At 41.1% G+C, this 20,283-nt stretch overlaps 2 protein-coding genes across 7 annotated transcripts in view; one reads left to right on the top strand and one right to left on the bottom strand.

Moving 5' to 3' along the window:
• The window catches only part of LOC123375039 (rap1 GTPase-GDP dissociation stimulator 1-like), a 61,826-nt gene extending 59,325 nt beyond the window's left edge, over window positions 1-2,501 (top strand). Inside the window, exons 13-14 of the mRNA XM_045025598.1 lie at window positions 678-806; window positions 2,081-2,501. Of these exons, the coding sequence (XP_044881533.1) occupies window positions 678-806; window positions 2,081-2,232 (281 nt within the window). The 3' untranslated portion in view covers window positions 2,233-2,501. The remainder of the gene's footprint in view (window positions 1-677; window positions 807-2,080) is intronic.
• A 1,854-nt stretch (window positions 2,502-4,355) lies between these two features.
• The window catches only part of TSPAN14 (tetraspanin 14), an 83,776-nt gene continuing 67,848 nt past the window's right edge, over window positions 4,356-20,283 (bottom strand). For all 6 annotated transcript variants that reach the window (XM_045025129.1, XM_045025132.1, XM_045025131.1 and 3 more), the window contains 6 exons: window positions 19,601-19,747; window positions 17,954-18,124; window positions 13,606-13,731; window positions 11,716-11,760; window positions 10,929-11,048; window positions 4,356-9,002 (listed from right to left, as the gene is read on the bottom strand). In XM_045025129.1, the coding sequence (XP_044881064.1) occupies window positions 8,931-9,002; window positions 10,929-11,048; window positions 11,716-11,760; window positions 13,606-13,731; window positions 17,954-18,124; window positions 19,601-19,747 (681 nt within the window). In that variant the 3' untranslated portion in view covers window positions 4,356-8,930. The remainder of the gene's footprint in view (window positions 9,003-10,928; window positions 11,049-11,715; window positions 11,761-13,605; window positions 13,732-17,953; window positions 18,125-19,600; window positions 19,748-20,283) is intronic.

Below are 20,283 nucleotides of genomic sequence, written 5' to 3'. Positions count from 1 at the left end.
TACGCTAAAGGATCCTGCAGAAGCTCTGACTGAAAAATGAAAATACCATCCTCTTCACAATTACAATTAATAGGTTGGATTCCTAGCAGCACTGAGCGCTCCTGGCAGCTTCAAAAGGATTTGCAGTTGCTCAGCACCTTTCAAAATGGTGCTTGATATTTATTAAGCTTGGTGCTGCATATATAGGACATAAGAGACATTATCCTGAAGATCACAGTCTAATCTGAAAAACAACAATTGCATTTAAGACCCAACTACAAGAAGCCAATATTAATGCTAAGCTCCATCACGGACTAAAGCCAGAAAGGAATGTAGTCTTAGACATGGATCAATGCTGCCAGCAGCGGTCAAGTCAGAAAAAGATCTATATACAGAAGATTAAGTCAGCTACCCATGACTATGAGAATGTGAGGGAAGGCTAGTAAAGATTGATACATATGAATTAAGCCATGATGTAGAAAATTTACTACCTGGCTCAGCTGTTTTATGGGCCTGATATTGTGAGGTGCTGTGGGGTGCTCAGCACTTCACAGCATCAGGCATTATATCTGCATTAAGGCATGTCAGCCATTTTCTATCTACTTTGACAGACCTTTATTTTTCATATCCAAGTTACCTAAGAATTTTTCATTTAAAAAATTCAGAATTATTTCCAAGACATCTTATTTTATTTTCAGAAGTCATCAAAGATTCACTTAAGGAGTCGAGGCTAGTTCAAAGCTTACATAAGCTTCTACAAGATGAGTGCACAGGTCCTGAGGTGAAATATAATTCAATGGGCCTCCTGTGCAGCCTTCTTAATTCAGGTAATTTCACTTTGGCACTAAGATCCCATCCATTTCTGTTACTGTGAAAACACTGAAGTGTTTTCAATCAGTTGTGAGGTTGCATCCAAACAATGAAGTAGCAGCAGAAAGACTCGGAGGTTTATTTCTTTCTGTCAGGCAAGGACCTGACAGCCATTCTTCCTCTCGTGGGATAATACCTTTCTCTTTGAGAAGTCCACTGAGGTCACTGGGACTACCTGTGATGGAGTCAAGGCAAAAGTCTAGAGGAGGGAGCAAAGTAACACTGAGACACCTTCATGCTTCCTCAGTTTTAGGGCCAGCATGCACCAGCTCCCATACCCATAGCAAAATGTGTATGACAGCCTTGCAACCAATTAGCTCAAGGGGCTTTTACAGCAGCCAGATATACTGGCTTGCTGACCCAACCCACCTCCTAGCCATATTATTCCCTACACAGAGGCTAGGGATGGGTGTGGACAAAACTGCCATGCTGGCACCATGCTGCCTAGAAATTTCTCTCCTGGGAGGAATCCCCAGCTGCCTGGTTAAGCTGGCTCCAAGTCTGTTATGTGCCAATGGAGAGTCTGCCCAAATAGTTCTGATTTTTTTTTCTCCACATTTTTCTAAACCGGTTCAGGGGAAACCTGAAATGGGTTCCAGATTTTTTCTTTTTGAAAACACAAGAATTTCTAAGTTTAAAAATCTATTGCCTGGGCAGACTTTTCCATTTATTATATCCCAACAGTCCTCAGACCACCCCATGTACCCAGACTGCTGAACCATATACCAGGTAGTCAGATCCTCAGCTGGTATAAATCAACAAAGCTCTATTGATTTCAGTGGAGCTATGCTGGTTTACAGCAGCTGAGGATCTGACCTATAAAGATTTTCTCAGTGGTCTATTTCATTAGCACGCTACAGACATCTTTTAACTTTGATGCTGAGAGTCAAATCTTCCTGGTATGAAATGCTGAAGCAAAATATAAAGCACTAGGTGGAGGCAGGAGCATGTCTTTTGTAATACAGTCTGAAAAATTATTTTATATTTAGTTCTTCTGGGAAGGTGAAGTAATAAAAGAAAAGATATTTAAACAGGGCAATTAGTTAACAGTTGCAAAGAAGTTAACTTCTTTACAAAAATCATCATCCCAAGTGAGACTCTTAAGATGTTTCTATTTAAATAAAACCTAGCGGAGTTAACCCATGGCTGCAATACAGCCTTACATTGTAGTATCTCCTTCAGCGTATGGACTAATGCATGCCATTAAAGTCTGTGTTTGATCTCCCTTCAGGTGATTTAAAACAAGAAGTAGAAGAGGACAACATTAAAGAAACCTTGGAAAAACTTTGTAGCCATAGTAATGCAAATGTGGTCAAGCAGGCTGTAATGACTCTCCAGATACTGAGAGATGAGAGTCAAAACACCGGCTTTGTTTCGCCATAGCTGTTGGTGCTGCTTTCTCTGGCAGCTGGGGTATTTCAAGAAAATGTTATCTTTTGCCAACAGCCGCCATATTTATCATGTTGATGTCCACTAAATACTATTAAACACAGTGCAGGCTACAGCTCTCGTTGACATGTAGGGCCTCATTTTCGAAACTGTACATGGAACACTGTATATCCATTTGTACATCTAGTTTGCACCCACACCGTGTTACTTCAGCTTCAGGTACTCACAGGCAATTCAAGGCCGTAACTACACTACCGCAGGGACACCCCCTATGGCAGGGACGGGGCAAAGAGCTGCCTCCTCCCTCCATAGAAACTGCAATAAAAGTCCTTCTTCCCCTGCCCCCTCATTCCTCTCAGGCCTAGCACTAGTGGCAAGATATGCCCTTCAGCCCTCTGGAGAGACAAGTGGAGCAGGAGGGGTCCTCCCCACCCCCAGTCTTACACCCTGGCTGCAGTGGTAATTTGTTTGAGAAGTGGGCCAGGACCACCGCAATTTTTTCTTCCCAACATGCACAAAGTCCTCTGCTGAGGCAGTGTTGGCAGGATGCCTCAGAGCTGAGAGTCTTGACATGCACAGTGTGAGATGGATGGAGCAGTTCCCACTCTCTGGGCTTTCAGAATGTCTGCTGACTCATCATGTGACTCATTAGAATGATTCTCATTTTAAACTAAGATCCCTTCATGCTGGTCTGGCAGAGTAAACTGGCCCTAAAGTGGAAGTAAGTTGTATTTACATTCCTTTAAAGGCTCTTTTACAGCACCAGAGTAGCTCTGATGGTCTCAGATTTTGTTTTCCTCCCTAATTACAGCTGCTTTCCTGATCATGATGCATGACCAAATGTCTTTTTAAGGAATAAATTTCAGTAACTGCATGGATATACTAGGTTGTGTTTTGTTTTAAATCTTACATGGTTATGCGTATTGTTCCTGGGGAAAGGACCGCCCCCACACTCCTTGCAGTATACGTCACTACATTACTGACTGCACCAACCGAGAGGGGCCAAGCATTGACAGCTGCATTAGATGCTCCAACAGACACTGCAACATGTCAGACTTTATAAGGTGACATGGGACAGATTCTGCCTCCCACTTACCAGATCAGAAGCATAAAGGGACAGGACTGCGCTGTAAGGGGCTGGGAAGAACTCAGCTCCTGCACACTCTAGGGCTGCCATGAACAGACCTACCCTGTCCTTCTCTGAATCCCTGGCACAGGGGACACATCCAGGGTGAGAGGGAATCTCCACAGTCCACATCATTATGAAGATTCTGGACCAGTTCATGGACAGCCCACAAGAAACTGTTGTGAATTGAAGCATCCCTCAGAGTAAATCAAACATTTGTACCCTAGAACAAACATTTGTGGAATATTTAGATTAAACCTTCACAAAGGTGTTAGTCAGCTCCAGCTAATTAGCAATCTCTCAACTCAGATTACAATAGGGCTCTAAACTCCAGCCTAGATGTATTCTAAAAGGAGAATCAGGGCCAAAAAAGTTTAGTTCTGAATGATTTCAAATATTCAATCTCTACACCAACGGTTATATTCAGTCAGTTTTCTATCATAGGAATCTTACATGGCTGCATGAATATTCTTGTACAAAATATTTAAATGTCAGCCATGTGACATCAGAAAAACTAGTCATTAAGTAAAGGAAGACAATTAAAATTGAATGGAACGTTGATAGAAAGCAAGGTCCAATAGCATAGAAGACTCATTACACACAAGGAATGAATATAGGTTTGTGCATACTTGTAACACACACGTGTACAACTCACCTTTCAGCAAGGGCTGAAATACAAAGTATTGTCTCAATTTAATGCTTTCAAATTCAACTTCAGATATCTTCATTTTTATCCCTGGACCCTTCCGCCTCCTGGTGAAGGATTTATTTTTTAGACATGGTTTAAATTTTTCAATAATTCCAAGTATAGAAGACATTTTTCAAATTAGTTATATGGTTGGGTTTTTTGTTTTTTTTTAATTGTCCATGTAGCTGGTCTCAGAAGCCTAGGAATGTGCAATATCATCAAGTGCTGAAATTAACAGACCCGAAGTGTCATGGCAGAGAGGCGTTAAAGTCCTTTCTTAAAAAAAATAAAATTAGAGTGTGATACAGGTAATGAAAATTAACTTTATTTATACAAATTTTAGGGACTCTGCCACTATTTCTCTACAATGCATTTTACAGTTCTCCTTGAAACACTTTGACACTGACTTTGAACACTCAATTACAGTCTTTGACTTGGCAGACCATACAGAACACATCTGTGCGATAAATCATAAGCAACATTTGGCAGCTGGGAGCGCAACACAAGAATGAATTAAAAAGATCTCGATATAAAAACATACCAAAAGCACCTATGCTAAAGGCACCATATCGTTTGTGCTGGTCATCAAAAGCAACAATGAAGAATTTAAACCTCAGCAATAAAAACACTCAATTTACAAATGACTGGATCCAACAAGTTTCAGAGCTGAAAAGAAAACACGGCTCCAGTGATGAGAGACATGAGGTTTGATATATTAAGTCAATTTATTTTAAGGCTTAGAAGACAAAGGTATTGGAAGAAAAGGAAACCAAACCCCAAGGAAAACAACTGCGGAGCAGAGTTTGATCCATCCTTTTGTGGACTAGAAACACTGTTAAAGCTACAGCCTAGCTTCTGGAAGAGTAGGGAGCCGCTTGACATACAGCTCAGGCTGAGTTGTGGAGCAGCCTTGACAGACTCTGGTGGGAGCACACTCCAGCCTTCTTGTGCTGTAGAAAAGATTATTGCAACATGGGGTAGGGATTGTTCAGATTGCCAGGAGGGGGTTCTCCCTTGGGAAGAGGATACACTTCTGTGTGCTTTGCTCAATCTGGGGCTCACAAAAGAATGTATTCTCATCTTGATCCGTAAGCAGTTGTGTGTCTGAATCCAGGTGCATTAAGTGAAAAAGTAAATAAAGATAAATTTATCCCAGAAATAAAAGCACTCACTTCCTAGAAATTAAATGTCCTCTCATAGCGCAATCCATTAAGTCTGCTTTTGTCTCTCAAGTTCAGGTCATATAAGTTAGAGCTCACATCTGATATCTTAATTAAAAAAAAAAAAGAACTTGTTTCTATTGTAGTGTGGTGGACTTGGTCTGAATGCTACCATTGAGATCTCAACTTCAAGCAGTTGGTGGTGGAATGATTTGAGTTGCTCCTCATTAGAAGCCTTAGAGGCAGCAGAAGCAGTTAGCTGGTTAGCTTTGCAGGACTCAGGCAATCAGAACCTACATATCTCTAGCAATTAAGGCACTGCAGGTTCATAAAGGATGTTCTGTTTAAAGATGTGTTTAGTAAGCAATGGGCAAATATTCATGTTTCACATCAATTCAGGGATCTAGTTTTTCCTAACCATACTTGCCACTGCCAGCAGAACTGCTCTTTAAAATGGCTGGGGACAAAATTTCCAGAAGTACCTAAGTGACTTAGGAGCCAAAGTCCCATATGGAAAGTCACTTTTAAATACACATAGGCTCTTAAGTCCCAAGTTGCTTTTATATGTGGTATTTAGGCACTTTTGAAAATTCAAAAGCAGAAAAGTGAAAAATTATATAAAAACCCTATTCTCTGCTTTCTTGAGGCATTAAGCATTATTTACCGGAGCACTGAAGCAGTGTTGTAAACAGCTGCTATTAACTTTAAGTGTTAACAGTAGTAAAAGCAACAGGAATAAGCATCTAATTGTGAAGCTACACTTCAGATTAAGTTTGTTTTGCATAGAAGACATGATTGATAAGACAAGAGGAGTTAGACACTCATTTGCCATCAAGCAAGCAGAAGAAACCTGAAGATATAGAGAACTACAGAGAGGTCTTACTACAGCCCAGATCCTCAGTTGGTGTTGGGGTAGTTCCAATGAAGCTAGTGGAGCTATGTTGATTTTCGCCAGCTAAGGAAATGGCCTGCTGATTTTATTGGTCTTTTAGGAAAGTGCTACCTCTTCACAAATTCAGAGAATAGTGAAACCTATTCCCAAGATGCAATTCAGGTGCTACATTTCACAAGCAGAATGTAGTGTTTTCAAACTAAATGGATTACTGTATTGTTGCAGGTCACAAGCATAAATTGGTTGATGTAGCTCTAAGCCTTGGGTTGTCTGGCACCGCAAACCAACGTTCTTAGTGGAAGAACTTGAAGCAATAACTATAGACATTGCTGTGCTACCTACTAAATGCAAATATCAGCAGAGAGTTTGAGCCTGTTGCCACTGCAATAGATACAGCAAACATGTGGCACAGACTTCACTTTCAGGGCTCTGTAGAAGAAGCTTCTTTTGCCCTCTTTCCAGCTTCTCCTACTTACTGTTTTTCTTCTTGTTGTAGATCAAAGAAAAAAAAAAGTCACAGCATATGCCTGGAGATTACACCTTCAGGTCTTGCAGAAGAATACAATAGACACTGTATTCTTTGTCAGTCTCTGAGGAAATCAGCCATTCTTAGACAGGCTTCCTTTTCCCGTTCGGTCTCAGTCATTGGCCAGAAAAAGAAACAAGAAAGCTCAGCTGAAAGCCACATACAAAATATAGCATTGTCCATTAAATGTTTCACAGAATGTCAAAGCAGCCACCTTCTAGCTTTCATGCAAGAAAGGCTGGTACAGATCCCTATTGGTATCACCTTTCTTCCAGTGAATTGCTCTTTAATACTTACACACAAAATGTTACACACACATATATATATATAAAAAGATATATTCAGAAGTTTGGCATTCTAAGAAAGCATAACACTTTGGAAACAAGCATTAATGTAGTAAAATATAATTACAAAAATATATACTTTACTAGAATGTACACTACATTAGGCACTGCAAGTAACTGCTATCCCTGAAAAATAGGGTGCCACTACAAGCAGTGAACAGTTTGCTAGTAAATAGACCACAGTAAAATTGACACTGCAACAACTGTTTAAAAGAGTTTCTTATTATGTATCACACATTTCAGCTTTTACAATTAATTCTGCTCTGACTTTTGATTTCACAGAAGAGCAGAAGAATGGTTTGGACTAGCACTGCAGGCCAGATCCAAAGGCCACTGAAGTCAATGGGAATCTTTCCATTGGACTTCGTGGACTTTGGATCAGGTCTTAAGCACCCCAGTTTGCAGGAAACATCATAAGGATTTAATTTCATCCCTGGTGTAAACGGGAGCCACACCCATTTGACTTCAATGGGAGCTGCACTCACTTTGGGCCAGGGCCTACAGCATTATTCTGGAGACGCAGCTCTGAGCATTTCTTCAGCATGACTGGATCTGGCATTTTTGCAGGAAAGGCTGAGCAGCAAAGGACAAATGGAATGGGAAACAACAATGCATTCAAAAGATTTTTTTAAATAAATTAATGCTAGTAACTCCAGTGCTCCTCTAGACTCTTATGTATGTTAGATCAGCTTTTGACTAGCCTGGAAAATCCTGAATCAAAGGCCTAACAGAGTTTAGCTTGTCCTTTAATTTCTTTTTAGTCCTAATATGGCAATCAACAGTCAAAGAAGATGATAAACAACAATGCAGTGGACAGGTTTGAAAGAGAACAGATGGCAGACTAGAGAGCTCTTGACGGACACAATCGCATATTCAGTGATCTCTTGTACCAAGCAGTATTTTTAAATGCCTTCAGCCCAGCAGATATCACTCTTTTTAGAAGTAATTGCTCTACAAAACAGTGTAAGCAAATGGTGAGATTTTCTCCTCTATAAATTAAAACTATTTACAAACATCTAAAAAGGAGAAATAGCATCAGAGAATCCACCTACCCTCATGAAAAGATTTCCAAATATGCTATCAACGTATAATTAAATTACTCTGTCTTGAGAAACTTATGTTGGCAAGAACTTTCAAAATAAGTGGCTTCGGTTACTCAAGCATTTGAGTCCCTACTGAAATATCTACATTAGCTCAGGTCATATAGGGACGCTCCCTACTTCTGCACAGCTGAGGTTCCATCTGACAACTAGAGACTTAATGACATTTCTTTACCGTCTCTAATACCAAGACTATCATGACTCACAATAATCCAGTGACATAACTGCCTGGGCCTTCCACTCAAACAGAACACAATTAAATGCTTGATGTTTCGAGAACAGACTACAATGTTTTGAGAATAGACATTAAGTAACCTCCTTTGCCTATTCCATCAATGCGGTCATTTGTCGATCTTTAGGACACTCTCTTCTAAGACCACGACAAACATCACAACAGATGCAGCTATGATCCACATAATGAATGCAACATTGGCAACCTCCAATGATGGTAGCTAGGAGCCAAGACAAAACAGACCTTGAAGAACTTGCTGCTGTAAGGGAAGGGACTGGTTTATAGCAGTTTCCATTCTGCTTACTGGAGTCTTTTGATCCATCCCTCATAGGTTATGGGGAATCTCTTCCACACCAAAAAAGGTTTAAATCTAGTCTTCCCCTTGGAGAAAGAAACTGATGTTGCACTGGGGAGAAGGGGATCTGGGGGAGGAAGCAGTGTGTTCTTTCTGCACCAGCCTGCAGCAAAAGCAGAAGCGGAGTAACATCTGGCTGATACAAAAATAAGGCTTTTAAAACCTGGAGCACTCCAAGGCCTGTGTGTGTCTCAATTTCTTTTCACCTGGATGTCAAATCAATAGCAGTGAAAGGTGTGTGTCTTCACAGCTGGTGTCTGCTTTCGTCTTCAGAAAAGATGACCTGCCTTTACAACTTCAATATCCGAAATCAGTGACCTGGCCAGGAAAATCCCAAATATCTAAAGACAAAACACAAAAAGACAAAACCTGTAAGCAGTCTGGGAGGGAAAACGCACATTCAGAAGATTACCAAGTTGTGAGGCTGCTCTGAGTAAAAGGGCCAGATTCTGCTACCCTTAGTCAGGCTCCAATTCTGCAAACACTTAAGCACATGTATAACTCTTCTCAAATGAGGGTTCCCATTAAAGTTAATGAAACTACTCATGTGAGTGAAGTTATGCTTAAGGTATTTGCAGGCTCAGTGACTTCTCACCCAAATAGGTACACACTACCCAGTGGGGTAAGGGTGGCATAATCTGGCCTATAAAACAAAACAAAAAAAACGGTGATTTAAAAAAAAAAAAAAGATGCTTTCATGTAACACTTCTACAGGGCTGGGAACAATCATATGACTTGTGTGTCCCCGAGTTGGGAGCCAGGTACAGCTAGGTTCCTTTAGGTCTAACACTCTCCCATCACTTTAGTTACTTTTAAACATTTCAGGCATTTCCATTTTTCTGCCTAGTTCAGTGATTCAACTTGAAGATTTTTAAAATCAGAGGGTTAGAAGGGACCGCAAGGGTCATCTACTCAGTCTAACCCTCTGCCAAAATGCAGAATTTGTTGGGTCTAATCCATCCAAGACAGATGGCTGTCCAACCTCATTTTGAAAACCTCCATTGTAGGAGCTTCCACAACCTCCCTAGGCAGTCTGTTCCATTGTCCTACTGTTCTTACTCTTAGGAAGTTTTTCCTGAGAATTTAATCTAAATCTGCTATGCAGTAGTTTGAACATATTGTCCTTTGTCCTGCCCTCTGGGACAAGAGAGGGGAAAAAAACCCTACTTTTTTTAGGGCAGCCTTTCAAGTATTTGAAAGGCACTATCACATCCCTCCTCCTTAATTTCCTCTTTTCCAAACTAAACATACTCAGTTCCTTCAGTCTTTGCTCATATGCCATGCATTCCATCCCTTTGATCATCATATAGCCTGACCCTCTCTCTCTCTTTCAGTTTTTTGTATGTTTAATTCACATTTAACTGTGCCAAAAGGGATGAAACATTTACCACAAACTTTAGTGTGAAAAATTTCATATAATTGAGCCTTTCACCAAAACTGATTTTCAAAAAAATTGCCATGAAATGGCCTTTTTCAAATTAACACCCTCTTCCCCCACATTCAAACTTTTGCAGTGTTTCAATGAACACTGGTTTTGGTTGAAAATTTTGGAAAAAGGTTGTGCATGTGCATGTGTTCTCCCTCCCCCCCCCAAAAAAACGGTAAAACTTTCGTGTTTTTAACAAAAAGTTGGGCCATTTTTGAAAATTTAAGAGGACGTTCAATTTTCTCAGATTACATTTCATTGTGGGTACATCACGCAATATAAAATAATTTACTGATTTAAGGAGAAGACTTAGTCACTGAAGACTTCTATGATCTCAAAGAGGAGCCAGTTAAAGATCAGACATTGCTACTGTTCTAGTCCTGGGCTTCTCCTGAGCACAGATTACCAAATAGGTTCAGTGGTACCAGACCATGGGGTGGTTTTAGGATATTGACGAAAAGGGGTGTGAAAATGCAATGAGACCAGCAAACCCACTTTGTCACAAGTTAAAGGCAAGCTTGAACATAGGTCTATGGAAATGAGAGGTTACAACATCATCTCCCCACTTTGCAGCTTTGTCCTTACTAGTGATTTAAAAAAAAACCTAAAAGCCATGCATTTTTCCCTTAAAGAGAGACTTAACATTTCACAAAGCTAAGAAATTAAAATAAAACCACATATACTTTCACCCTGCAAAAACACAGCGTTATTTTTTTCCCCCTCACAAAACCCAAGGATTTCAAAGTTTCTAAAATATTATTTTCCTCCAACTACCATATAGCAGGCAGAAGATGTGAGGCTGAAGCTTTTACTGTAGCAGTAGAAGAATGAAACCACTGACCTGCAGCAATGAGATAGCTATGAAGGCTCCTGCAACAATGTAGATGTTTCGGGGTAGCCAAGCTTCAAGAGCAGGGATACAACCCTTGGTGAAAATTAAATTGTCCCATTGGTTTTTCTTCTGCGTAGAGAGAGAGGGGGGAGAAAAAGCATGTTACTTTTCCCTTATATTTACTATAACTATGCAGGTGACATTTCTTTGTATGGGTCTGTAGTTGACAGAACTAGTATTTTTAAAAGGAATCCAGAAGTACAAGAACTAGAGACTTGTAACTCAGATTGTCTTGAGCTTCATGAAATCAGTACATATTTCTTGCTGCAAAATTGACTATTAATTAGGAACACCCTTCAAAAGTTCAGCTAAATAACCAGAAGCATAGAAACTTATTTAGAATACACTTGAACTTTGAGTCTCTTCTTTCAGTGATAACAGCCCCACCTCACCACCTCCCGCCGATGAAACACATCCACTGTCTCTCTCCCCGGTCCCTAGTACAGGCAGACCCTCTGACAGGGTACAGGAAATTCCCGGGGCAGCTTCCATACAGGTGATGGTATAGACCAGCATACAGTTATTTGTTCTCATAGTTTTGCCTTGCTGCTCTATGTTATAGGCCCTGAATAAACATTAACTATTACTCTTAGTTTCTCAAATTTAAAAGATAAATATTTTGGCCTAAGTTTTTTTTTTTAAAAGAGTGACCCAATCTAATTGATCAGTGTGTTAGATCCCACAGCTGAACCACCACCAGCTAGAAACACCAACACTGTGGGTAGCAGATGCTCACCTGTGCTCTGATGTCATATCCACATTGCGTATTCACAACCTTTTGCTGGGAGGGGGAAAAAAAAAGTTAGAAATATTAATACAATCCTACCAGCTTGAGTTGACAGGAAGATGTTTATCTGTTAGACGACTCATGATCAAACTACAACCAACACCAACTGAGGGAACTTTTCTATTTTCTGTTCATGCTCCACTATTTCATTTTTTTAAAATGAAAAAGCTTATCTTTTTATAAGACCATGAGACGTGCTGAAGTACATGCATATGTTCTCCCATTACTTTATAGGCCCCACATATCCTTACAAACTTGTTTCTTCCACCTCTCAGCTTTCATCACCAAGGTCTACCCAACATAATAAATTACAGCCCCCTCAGCGGTATCACTATTCTGCAGACATCTCCAACACCTACTTCTTGAAAGGCTAACGACCAAATACCTACACCTTCGAAGACTTGTGTCACTTCAGCCAACTGACTTCAACCAACCTTATGGAGTTGTGTGGCTGAAGTCCCACGCAACAGTTGAACATTTTGAAGAAGAGATTTTTAAAAAAAAAAAAAAAAAGCTCATTTATTTACATGAGAAAGCAGGGGATGCTTGTAAGCCAGTCGTGCTCCCCTCCTTCCCCCTTTTGGGGACATGTTTGTGATTTTGATCAGCTAATAGCTGGACTCCTACAATATCACAAGCTATTTGACTTGGATTATTTTTAGTTGCATTTAGTTCAAAAGTCTACCAAGTAACCAGACTCTAAAATTCTAACAAACCCTAAAAGTAGGACCTGATGTTGAAGTGTACTGAACTCTAAGCCTTACAGAGCACAGAGGCTACTGAAATTACTTGTGGCCTCAATAGATAAAGAGATACTTGTGTGTGTGAGCAATTCTGAGATTCATTTCAAGACCACAGTTTTGTTAAGAGGAAAGCAAAATAAGATAAAATAAAAATGAAAACCTGTTTGCTTCATAATTAGAGTTGTCAATTTACCATAATTTGCAGTTATAGGAATTAAATGCCAAAAATAGCTTCAGAGTAGCGAATGCCAGAAACAGTTTGTGATGAAATCAAACTGAGTGGGACTAATTCAGACTGCTATTAAAAAAAAAATCAAAAAAAAAAAATCAAACCTTGAGAGAGGGGCATCCTTCAAACCTCTTCTGAAGCATTGAGATCCTATAGTCCTCATGCCCAACTAAAGGTTCATGTCACTGCCAGGCAAGCAAGCCAAATCGACTGCTTTTGGGCCCAAATCCAGCAAAGAACTAAAGTGTATAAATCCCACTGAGGCCAATACGATTACTCATTTTATCAATAAACCAATGAGTCCATGGTATTGTATCTATCACAAGGGTGGGTATAGAACAGTTTTAAGATCCTTCACCCTAGGGGCTTAGCACACTGCTCAGACAGAGCTCCCAGATCCCATCAGCTTTGGGAACAAGAGACCAGAAACTCAAGAAAACAATATCTAAACCCAACATCCACAGGCTTCAGGGATACAAAAATAGTTTCTCTAGTTCTGACACCAGTGTGTTTCAGTAATAGACTATAAGGTTTCTTTGGATCTCTGAGGAATCTGGAATAGCAACGTACAGTGAAACAGATTCTTCAGCAAGATAGGAGCAAATGTAGCATACATTATAGACTCAGAGGCTCTCCCCTCCATCATCTTCATTTACTCTTCCTGTTCTTTTTCTTTCGGTCTTTTCATACTCTTCCCATTCCCAAACACATAGACAAGGAGAAAATATGCTGAAAATAAACTTTCTTCCTCCCAATCTTTATTTCCCTTCTTCTTAAAACCCTAGACATTACAGCATATTCAGGAAGCACATCCCTTCAAAATTCTCCAATAATAATATAGAAATACAAAGCCAGGAAACAACTCACAGCAGGATCAGGTACACAGCAGGAAAAGGGGACCCCACACTTCTCACGACTTTTGCTTTCAGTACTGCAGTTGAAGTAAATGTTAAGATCCCAGTCATCTGGCCCCTGAGCACCACAGCAATGGTTCTGCAACAGATGAAGAAAAACGTAGAAGTGCTGTATAAAGAAAATCATCTTCGCAATAGTCCTGTGAGATAGACAAGTGTTATCAGCTCAGTTTAACAGATCGAGAAACTGAGGCGGAGAGATAAAGTGACTTTTCTAAGGCACAGTAAATCAATGGCCAAGCAAGAATTAGAATTCTGAAGTCCCTAGTATATCCAGCTCCATGTTGCTTACCCTAGACCAGAGATTTTCAAACTTTTTCTGGCGATCCAGTTGAAGAAAATTGTTGATGCCTGTGACCCAACGGAGCTGGGGATGAGGGGCTTGGGGTGTGGGAGGAGCTCAAGCCTACAGAGTGGAGCCAGGAATGAGGGGTTCAGGGTGTGGGAGGGGGCTCCAGGCTGGGGCAAGGGGTTGGGGTGCAGGCTCTGGGGTAGGGCTGGGGATGGGGATTTGGGGTGCAGGAGTGGGCTCTGGGTTTGGGAGGGGCTCAGGGCTGGGGCAAGGGGTTGGGGCATGGGCTTCTCTTGGGCAGCTCCCAGTCAGCGGCACAGCAGGGGTGCTAATGCAGGCTTCCTGCCTGTCCTGGCACCGCAGACCGTGCTGTGCCCCGGAAACGGACAGTTGCGGGTCCGGCTCCTAGGCAGAGGCACGCAAGCAGCTCTGTGTGGCTCTCGCCTGCAGGCATCGACCCCCCTGCCCCAGCTCCCATTGGCTGGGAACCGGTGCTCAGAGTGGGGGCAGCCCCATTGCCTCCCCGCCTAGGATCTGGACCTCCTGCTGGCTGCTTCTGAGGTGCAGTGCGGTGTCAGAACAGGTAGAGACTAGCCTGCCTTAGGCTGGGCAGCACTGCCGATGGGACTTTGAACTTTTAACAGCCCGGTCGGCGGTACTGACCAGAGCTGCCACGACCCAGTGCCTTACATTCCGTGACCCAGTACTGGGTTGTGACCCGCAGTTTGAAAACCATTGCCCTAGACCACGATATCTGTTCAAATTGTAACTTCCATCCAGTTCCTGGAGACAGACAGACATCAACATGACAAGAAATGTCATCACAAATGGCACTCTAAATGATAGAATCAGAAGAAAGGCTATGGACAGACTTGGCCTAGAAAATGAAGTATTACTTCACTTCTATGAGTTGATCCCACTGGTTTCGGGTAGATACATTATGGAAACCATGCACTTCCACTGTCCACTCATGCTGTACCCATTTTATATAAAGAGGGCTTCATTCTCGTATTAATCAAGCAATTTATGTTTTTATATACTTTGGATGAGATACTGTTAAGCAAAGCAAAACTACAGCTGGCAAATTTTGAATAGTTATGGGGTACAACTTTGCCCTACCCTCCACAGACCAGTTACACAAGCATTTGCCATAAGCAAATATAGAAAATTGTTACAGAGATTGAACTTTCCCAAAATGTCAGTGTTTTATGGAACTGTAATTAAACACTTAATCTCCACAACAATGTAGGATTTTCCCATCCCCATTTTACTGGGGAATTTGTATACAAAACCTACAAAATTCACAAAGCTTAATCAGAAACACATTCCTGAAGTGTTTTCACCAAAAAGATATATACATGATTTGAACTAACAAGACAAAGAATCAAATTTACTGATCCAGAGAAAATAGCCTGGTTAATGAAACGACATTTTCAAAAGTCTCCATTATAATTTTAAAGTTATATTATTATGGGAAGTGTGGACCAAATATACTGTGTTCCATTAGAGAGAATAAACTAATCAACAATAACTTCAGGAACAGCAACATCCAATACACAACACTGGAAAATAAGTTTGTTTTAGAATGGACCGTGTCACAATAGTTTGGGCAATTCAGAAAAAATGCATTAACTTTGGAGGAAAAAAGGTTTGCAGTAGTGGCTAGAAGAAGGGGGGAAAAAAACCTGCTAAAAATTATTCTTGGCCAATACCTTCCTTTTACCCATATGGTTCAGAGGCTGTACATAAAAACTTGAAGACAACAGGAAATGGATTTCCGCCTTTTCATCCACCCCTTCTCCCTTCCCCCCCACCCCTTCCAGCCTACACCCCCACCAAAAAGCACTGCTAGAAGCCATGCGCCTACTAAAACTGCCAATCAGTCTATGTAAGTAAGGTAAGGCCATAAAGGAGAAGTCCTGCTCAAATGTAAGCCACGAGGTAATATGGCTTTGCATTAGTCAGTGCAAATGAGCTGTATACAAAAAGCTCTTTCGCTATCGCAGGGTCACATATTGAAGGTACTGCAAGTCAGCCCGTGCCTCATTAGAAGACGGATTTCAACGTGGCACTGAAAAAATACGGCAGTACCTTCTTGAAGGGTTTCCTCAGTCTTACAGAGCTACATTTAGTGATGGATGTCAAGTTGTTTCCCTGTTGCCTAACTGCGTTGTTACCCACTGTGGGTGAGTGACAGGCTTATTCAGAGATTTTCTGGCTTTGTTATTTCCACATTTCTTAGCCTGATAATCTAGCTGTGGAACTCTCTTTTGGGGAAATTTAGCCTTTTATTTTTATTAAGAGCATTTAATAAGGGTTCACCTGTAAATCAGCTTAGCACATTAGCCTGTCTCATTGCATTAAACCTGGATCAATAGCAACACCAAGAAACATGAAAATAGTATGCTGAGCTGACATTTACTCATGCTGAGAACTCATTGCGAGCCGGTAAGAATGAGCTGTGGTGACCTAATCGGGTCTACTAAAGAGCACCACATTGCACAAATTGCCTATGGCATCCGCCAGTGTAGAAATCGGAGAATTAGAACATCTCCAAGGGTCTACATGACTATCTGAGCTAGCAGAAAGATAGTCTTTAACCACTTCTACATCTAGTGATGAACACCTGGAGGAATGGACGAAAAGAGCATTGGGACAGGGGAAGCTGTTGCTGGCACTGCTTGCATCAACCATTCAAGTGGAAGGCAAGTGCAACTTTGCCAAGGATTCAGAAACTGGTAGCAATGATAAGAGATTGATTTCTGGTTCTTAGCCTGGAAAGAAATTGCCTGTAAAAATCCTCTGTGCCATGGGAGAACAGCACTGGACAGAGGAAGTTGACCCCCTTCACCACAGCCTGTGTGAGATCACACACACACAATGGTTAGTCTTTGAAGTTCTATTAGAAAGTTTGTCCCTGATGAAGTGCTGACTGAGCACCTGGGTAGCGTTAGAGGTGTTCTTTGCCTTGCATACTTACATTAGGGTAAGAAGCTGTTGGCCAACTGATCTAGAAACCATCACTCAATTATTACTGTAGGCCTTGTAATATCCTGGTGTGTGCATGCATGCCATTGTCCTCTAATGGATGGAATGTTAGCACCACTCCCATTAGTAGAATTGTCTTACTCTTTAGGACAGGCCTTCACTGCACAGAGTGAACCTGGGCTCTTGCTCAGGTGTTGCTCTTAACTCCCCTCCTGCCATACACACAGACCTCTCATCTGAGTATAGTGGTGCTTTCAATCTGGGCTAGCTGGCCCAGGGTTAGAGCCCAGGTTCTGCTTTCAGTGAGACTGGTAACTTGCCAGCTTTGCAGGACACAAGCTAAATCACTTGAGTGCTGATAGGCCTGCAATGCCTTCCCACATACCCAGAAGGGCAGAGAAGTTCTCCAGCAAATCATTTTGAAAGAACCAGAGAGCAACTCAGCTTACTGAAGCACAAAAGCCCATGGGACATGCCCCCCAGAAGTCCTCGTAATACATGCAGGTAACTCAGGTAGGGCTTTGTAGTATGGCTGCTCACCCCTGAGCTAGGCTAACCTGGGCACTCAGGCATCGATCACCCAAACAAACTGTAGTGAAGACTTTGAGACTGGCCTATTGAGGATAAGACCCAATACCTTTATACTTGAGATATTCTCCTTTGGCTCAAGTGGTAGAGGTCTAGGTTTCTGAAACAGAAAGGTCCTGCACTGTGTCTGTGTACATGGACAGTGAAGTCCATGTAAACGCAATGTGACGATTAAGTCAACAGCTATGCAGTTTGCTTGGTTGCAGAATTATTTTAGGGTATTGAGAGTTATCTTCATATTGCTGGAGGGACACAGCTATTGACACCATTGAGTAAAATCAAGGCAGTCCAAAGAAGGTAGAACATAATTTTTTATTTTTTTTTAGTCTCCTGAGAGGAAATGCTATCCCAACACCTGGAAAACTTCAAAGACTAAGATTGTTCTTAGGGTGAAAAAGAGGAAGAAAATGTGACAAGTTGAAGGATGACTTACAATTTTCTGCAATGAGTCAATGAGGTTCTGTAGATCGATGTCATCTCGGTAGGATTTAATGTTATTCTCAAAGAATTCCTTGAACCGGTCCCTCACCCAGTCCTGGAACAAGAAAGCCAGCACTGCCACAGCCAGCTCCAACGTAAATATAAGTACGATTGCTCCACAAAACTGCAAAATAAAGTCACAGGACATAGATTATAAACTCTTATTTCAAATATAACCACGTCTCAACTCAATTAAAAGTAGATACAAGGACTTCAGTAAAATGCTTACAAAATACAAATCTGATCAAGACACAAGGCCAATTAAATAAAAAACAATGGGAAACAAAATACAATAGGTGGAGTTATCTTATTTGGTCGTCTTAAAAAGTCTGCAGTGAACATAGACACCGCGACATGGTCCATTGTAATACAGAGATAATGAAAAAGGAATAAGCCAGTCAGAGATGGCAACACACGAAAATAATGGTCCTGAAAAAGGTATCTACTTGGATTTTCATTTCAATTCTTTTCTCAATTTAGCGGTTAGCTTCTGGATCCAGTGTAAAATTAGAATTAAAACTGAGTTAAGCACTGATTTCTGTGCTGGGGTCCTACAGTTCCACCTACCAACTGTTCAGAAGATAAATGCATTTTAACTTAAGAAAAAAATAAATTTATAAAACTTTCCACAAAATCCTCTCAACATTTCCTGTTTCATTGAAGGTTTCCTAGAATGCCTAATTTTGTGACATTACAAGTGCTATGGGTTGCAATGAGACTTCTGGTATCGGAACACATTCCAGAATGTAAGAGAAAGAAAGAGGTAAGTCTAAATGTACTGCTGTTCTGAATACCAGCCCCAGCCACGTCAGCAGGAACATTTACCACACACATATCTGCGCTTAATTCAAATATCTGTTCTGTTAAAAAGAACAGGAGTACTTGTGGCACCTTAGAGATTAACAAATTTATTTCAGCATAAGCTTTCGTGGGCTACAGCTCACTTCTTCAGATACATAGAATGGAACACACAGACAGGAGATATTTATACATACAGAGAACATGAAAAGGTGAAAGTATGCATACCAACTGGAAGAGTCCAGTCAATTGAGATGAGCTATCATCAGCAGGAGAAAAAAACCTTTGAAGTGATAATTGAGATGACCCATAGAAGGTGTGAGGAGAACTTAACATAGGGAAATAGATTCAATTAATGTAATGACCCAACCATTCCCAGTCTCTCTTTAAACCTAAGTTAATTGTATCTAATTTGCATATTAATTTGAGTTCAGCAGTCTCTCTTTGGAGTCTGTTTTTGAAGTTTTTGGGTTTTTTTGCAAAATTGCCACCTTCAAGTCTGTCACTGAGTGGTTAGAGAGGTTGAAGTGTTCTCCCACTGGTTTTTGAATGTTATGATTCCTGATGTCAGAGTTGTGTCCATTTATTCTTGTGTGTAGAGACTGTCCGGTTTGGCCAATGTACATGGCAGAGGGGCATTGCTGGCACATGATAGCATATATCACGTTGGTAGATGTGCAGGTGAACGAGCTCCTTATGGCGTGGCTGATGTGATTAGGTTTCACTTAGCAGTTCTCCTTTTAACTGCGACATCATCCTTTCTCTTCCCTGAGCCACCACACAGCACCACCAAGTTACTTACAAACTTCAGAAGGCAGATGTTTTCCCTCAACGCTCCTACGCAACCAGCAAATCCCAGAACGAACATCACTCCTCCAACCACCAAGACAAGTACCACCGGGTCAAAGCCATGGAGACGGGTTACCTTCGTGAGATCAGATAATACACCCTAAAGAGAAGAATCACAAGGGAAAATAGGTAAACAAAATGAGCACGTTTTTCATGATCAGAACTTGTATTTTATTCCCCCCCCCGCAAGTTCTACTTCTGTCTCCTCCTGCATTCATTACTTGCTTATTAATTCAATGTATTTGCAAATAGCCACCATAACACAGAAATACTCTCCGGAAAAATTTTAATATGCAATCTTCCACATGCTAATTTGTGTATTATACCTACAGATATGTCCCACAAAAGGTCAAGCCGTCCAAACACCAGGCCTCCCTAACCTGCCTCCCCACAGGTCGCCCAACCAACCAGAAAAAAAATAGAAGGGACAGAGTGGGAGGGAAGAGAGATGGGAAGCTCAGAGGGACAGAGAGCAGTGTGATGCCTTTCTGCCCCAGAGGGAATGAGACATTGAGATTACCCCAGGAAGACATGGCAGAGCCCAATCCTCTCCCATTTCACACCTGAAAACAAAGAAAGCTAGAGAAAAAAACCAAACATTCATGGTAATCTGCACATTTATGTCAACTTTCCACA

The sequence above is a fragment of the Mauremys mutica genome, chromosome 7 (genome assembly GCF_020497125.1).
Source record: "Mauremys mutica isolate MM-2020 ecotype Southern chromosome 7, ASM2049712v1, whole genome shotgun sequence".
NCBI classification, from domain to species: domain Eukaryota; kingdom Metazoa; phylum Chordata; order Testudines; family Geoemydidae; genus Mauremys; species Mauremys mutica.
Note: the sequence above shows the minus strand (reverse complement) of the source record. Positions and strands in the feature narration are given on the sequence as shown.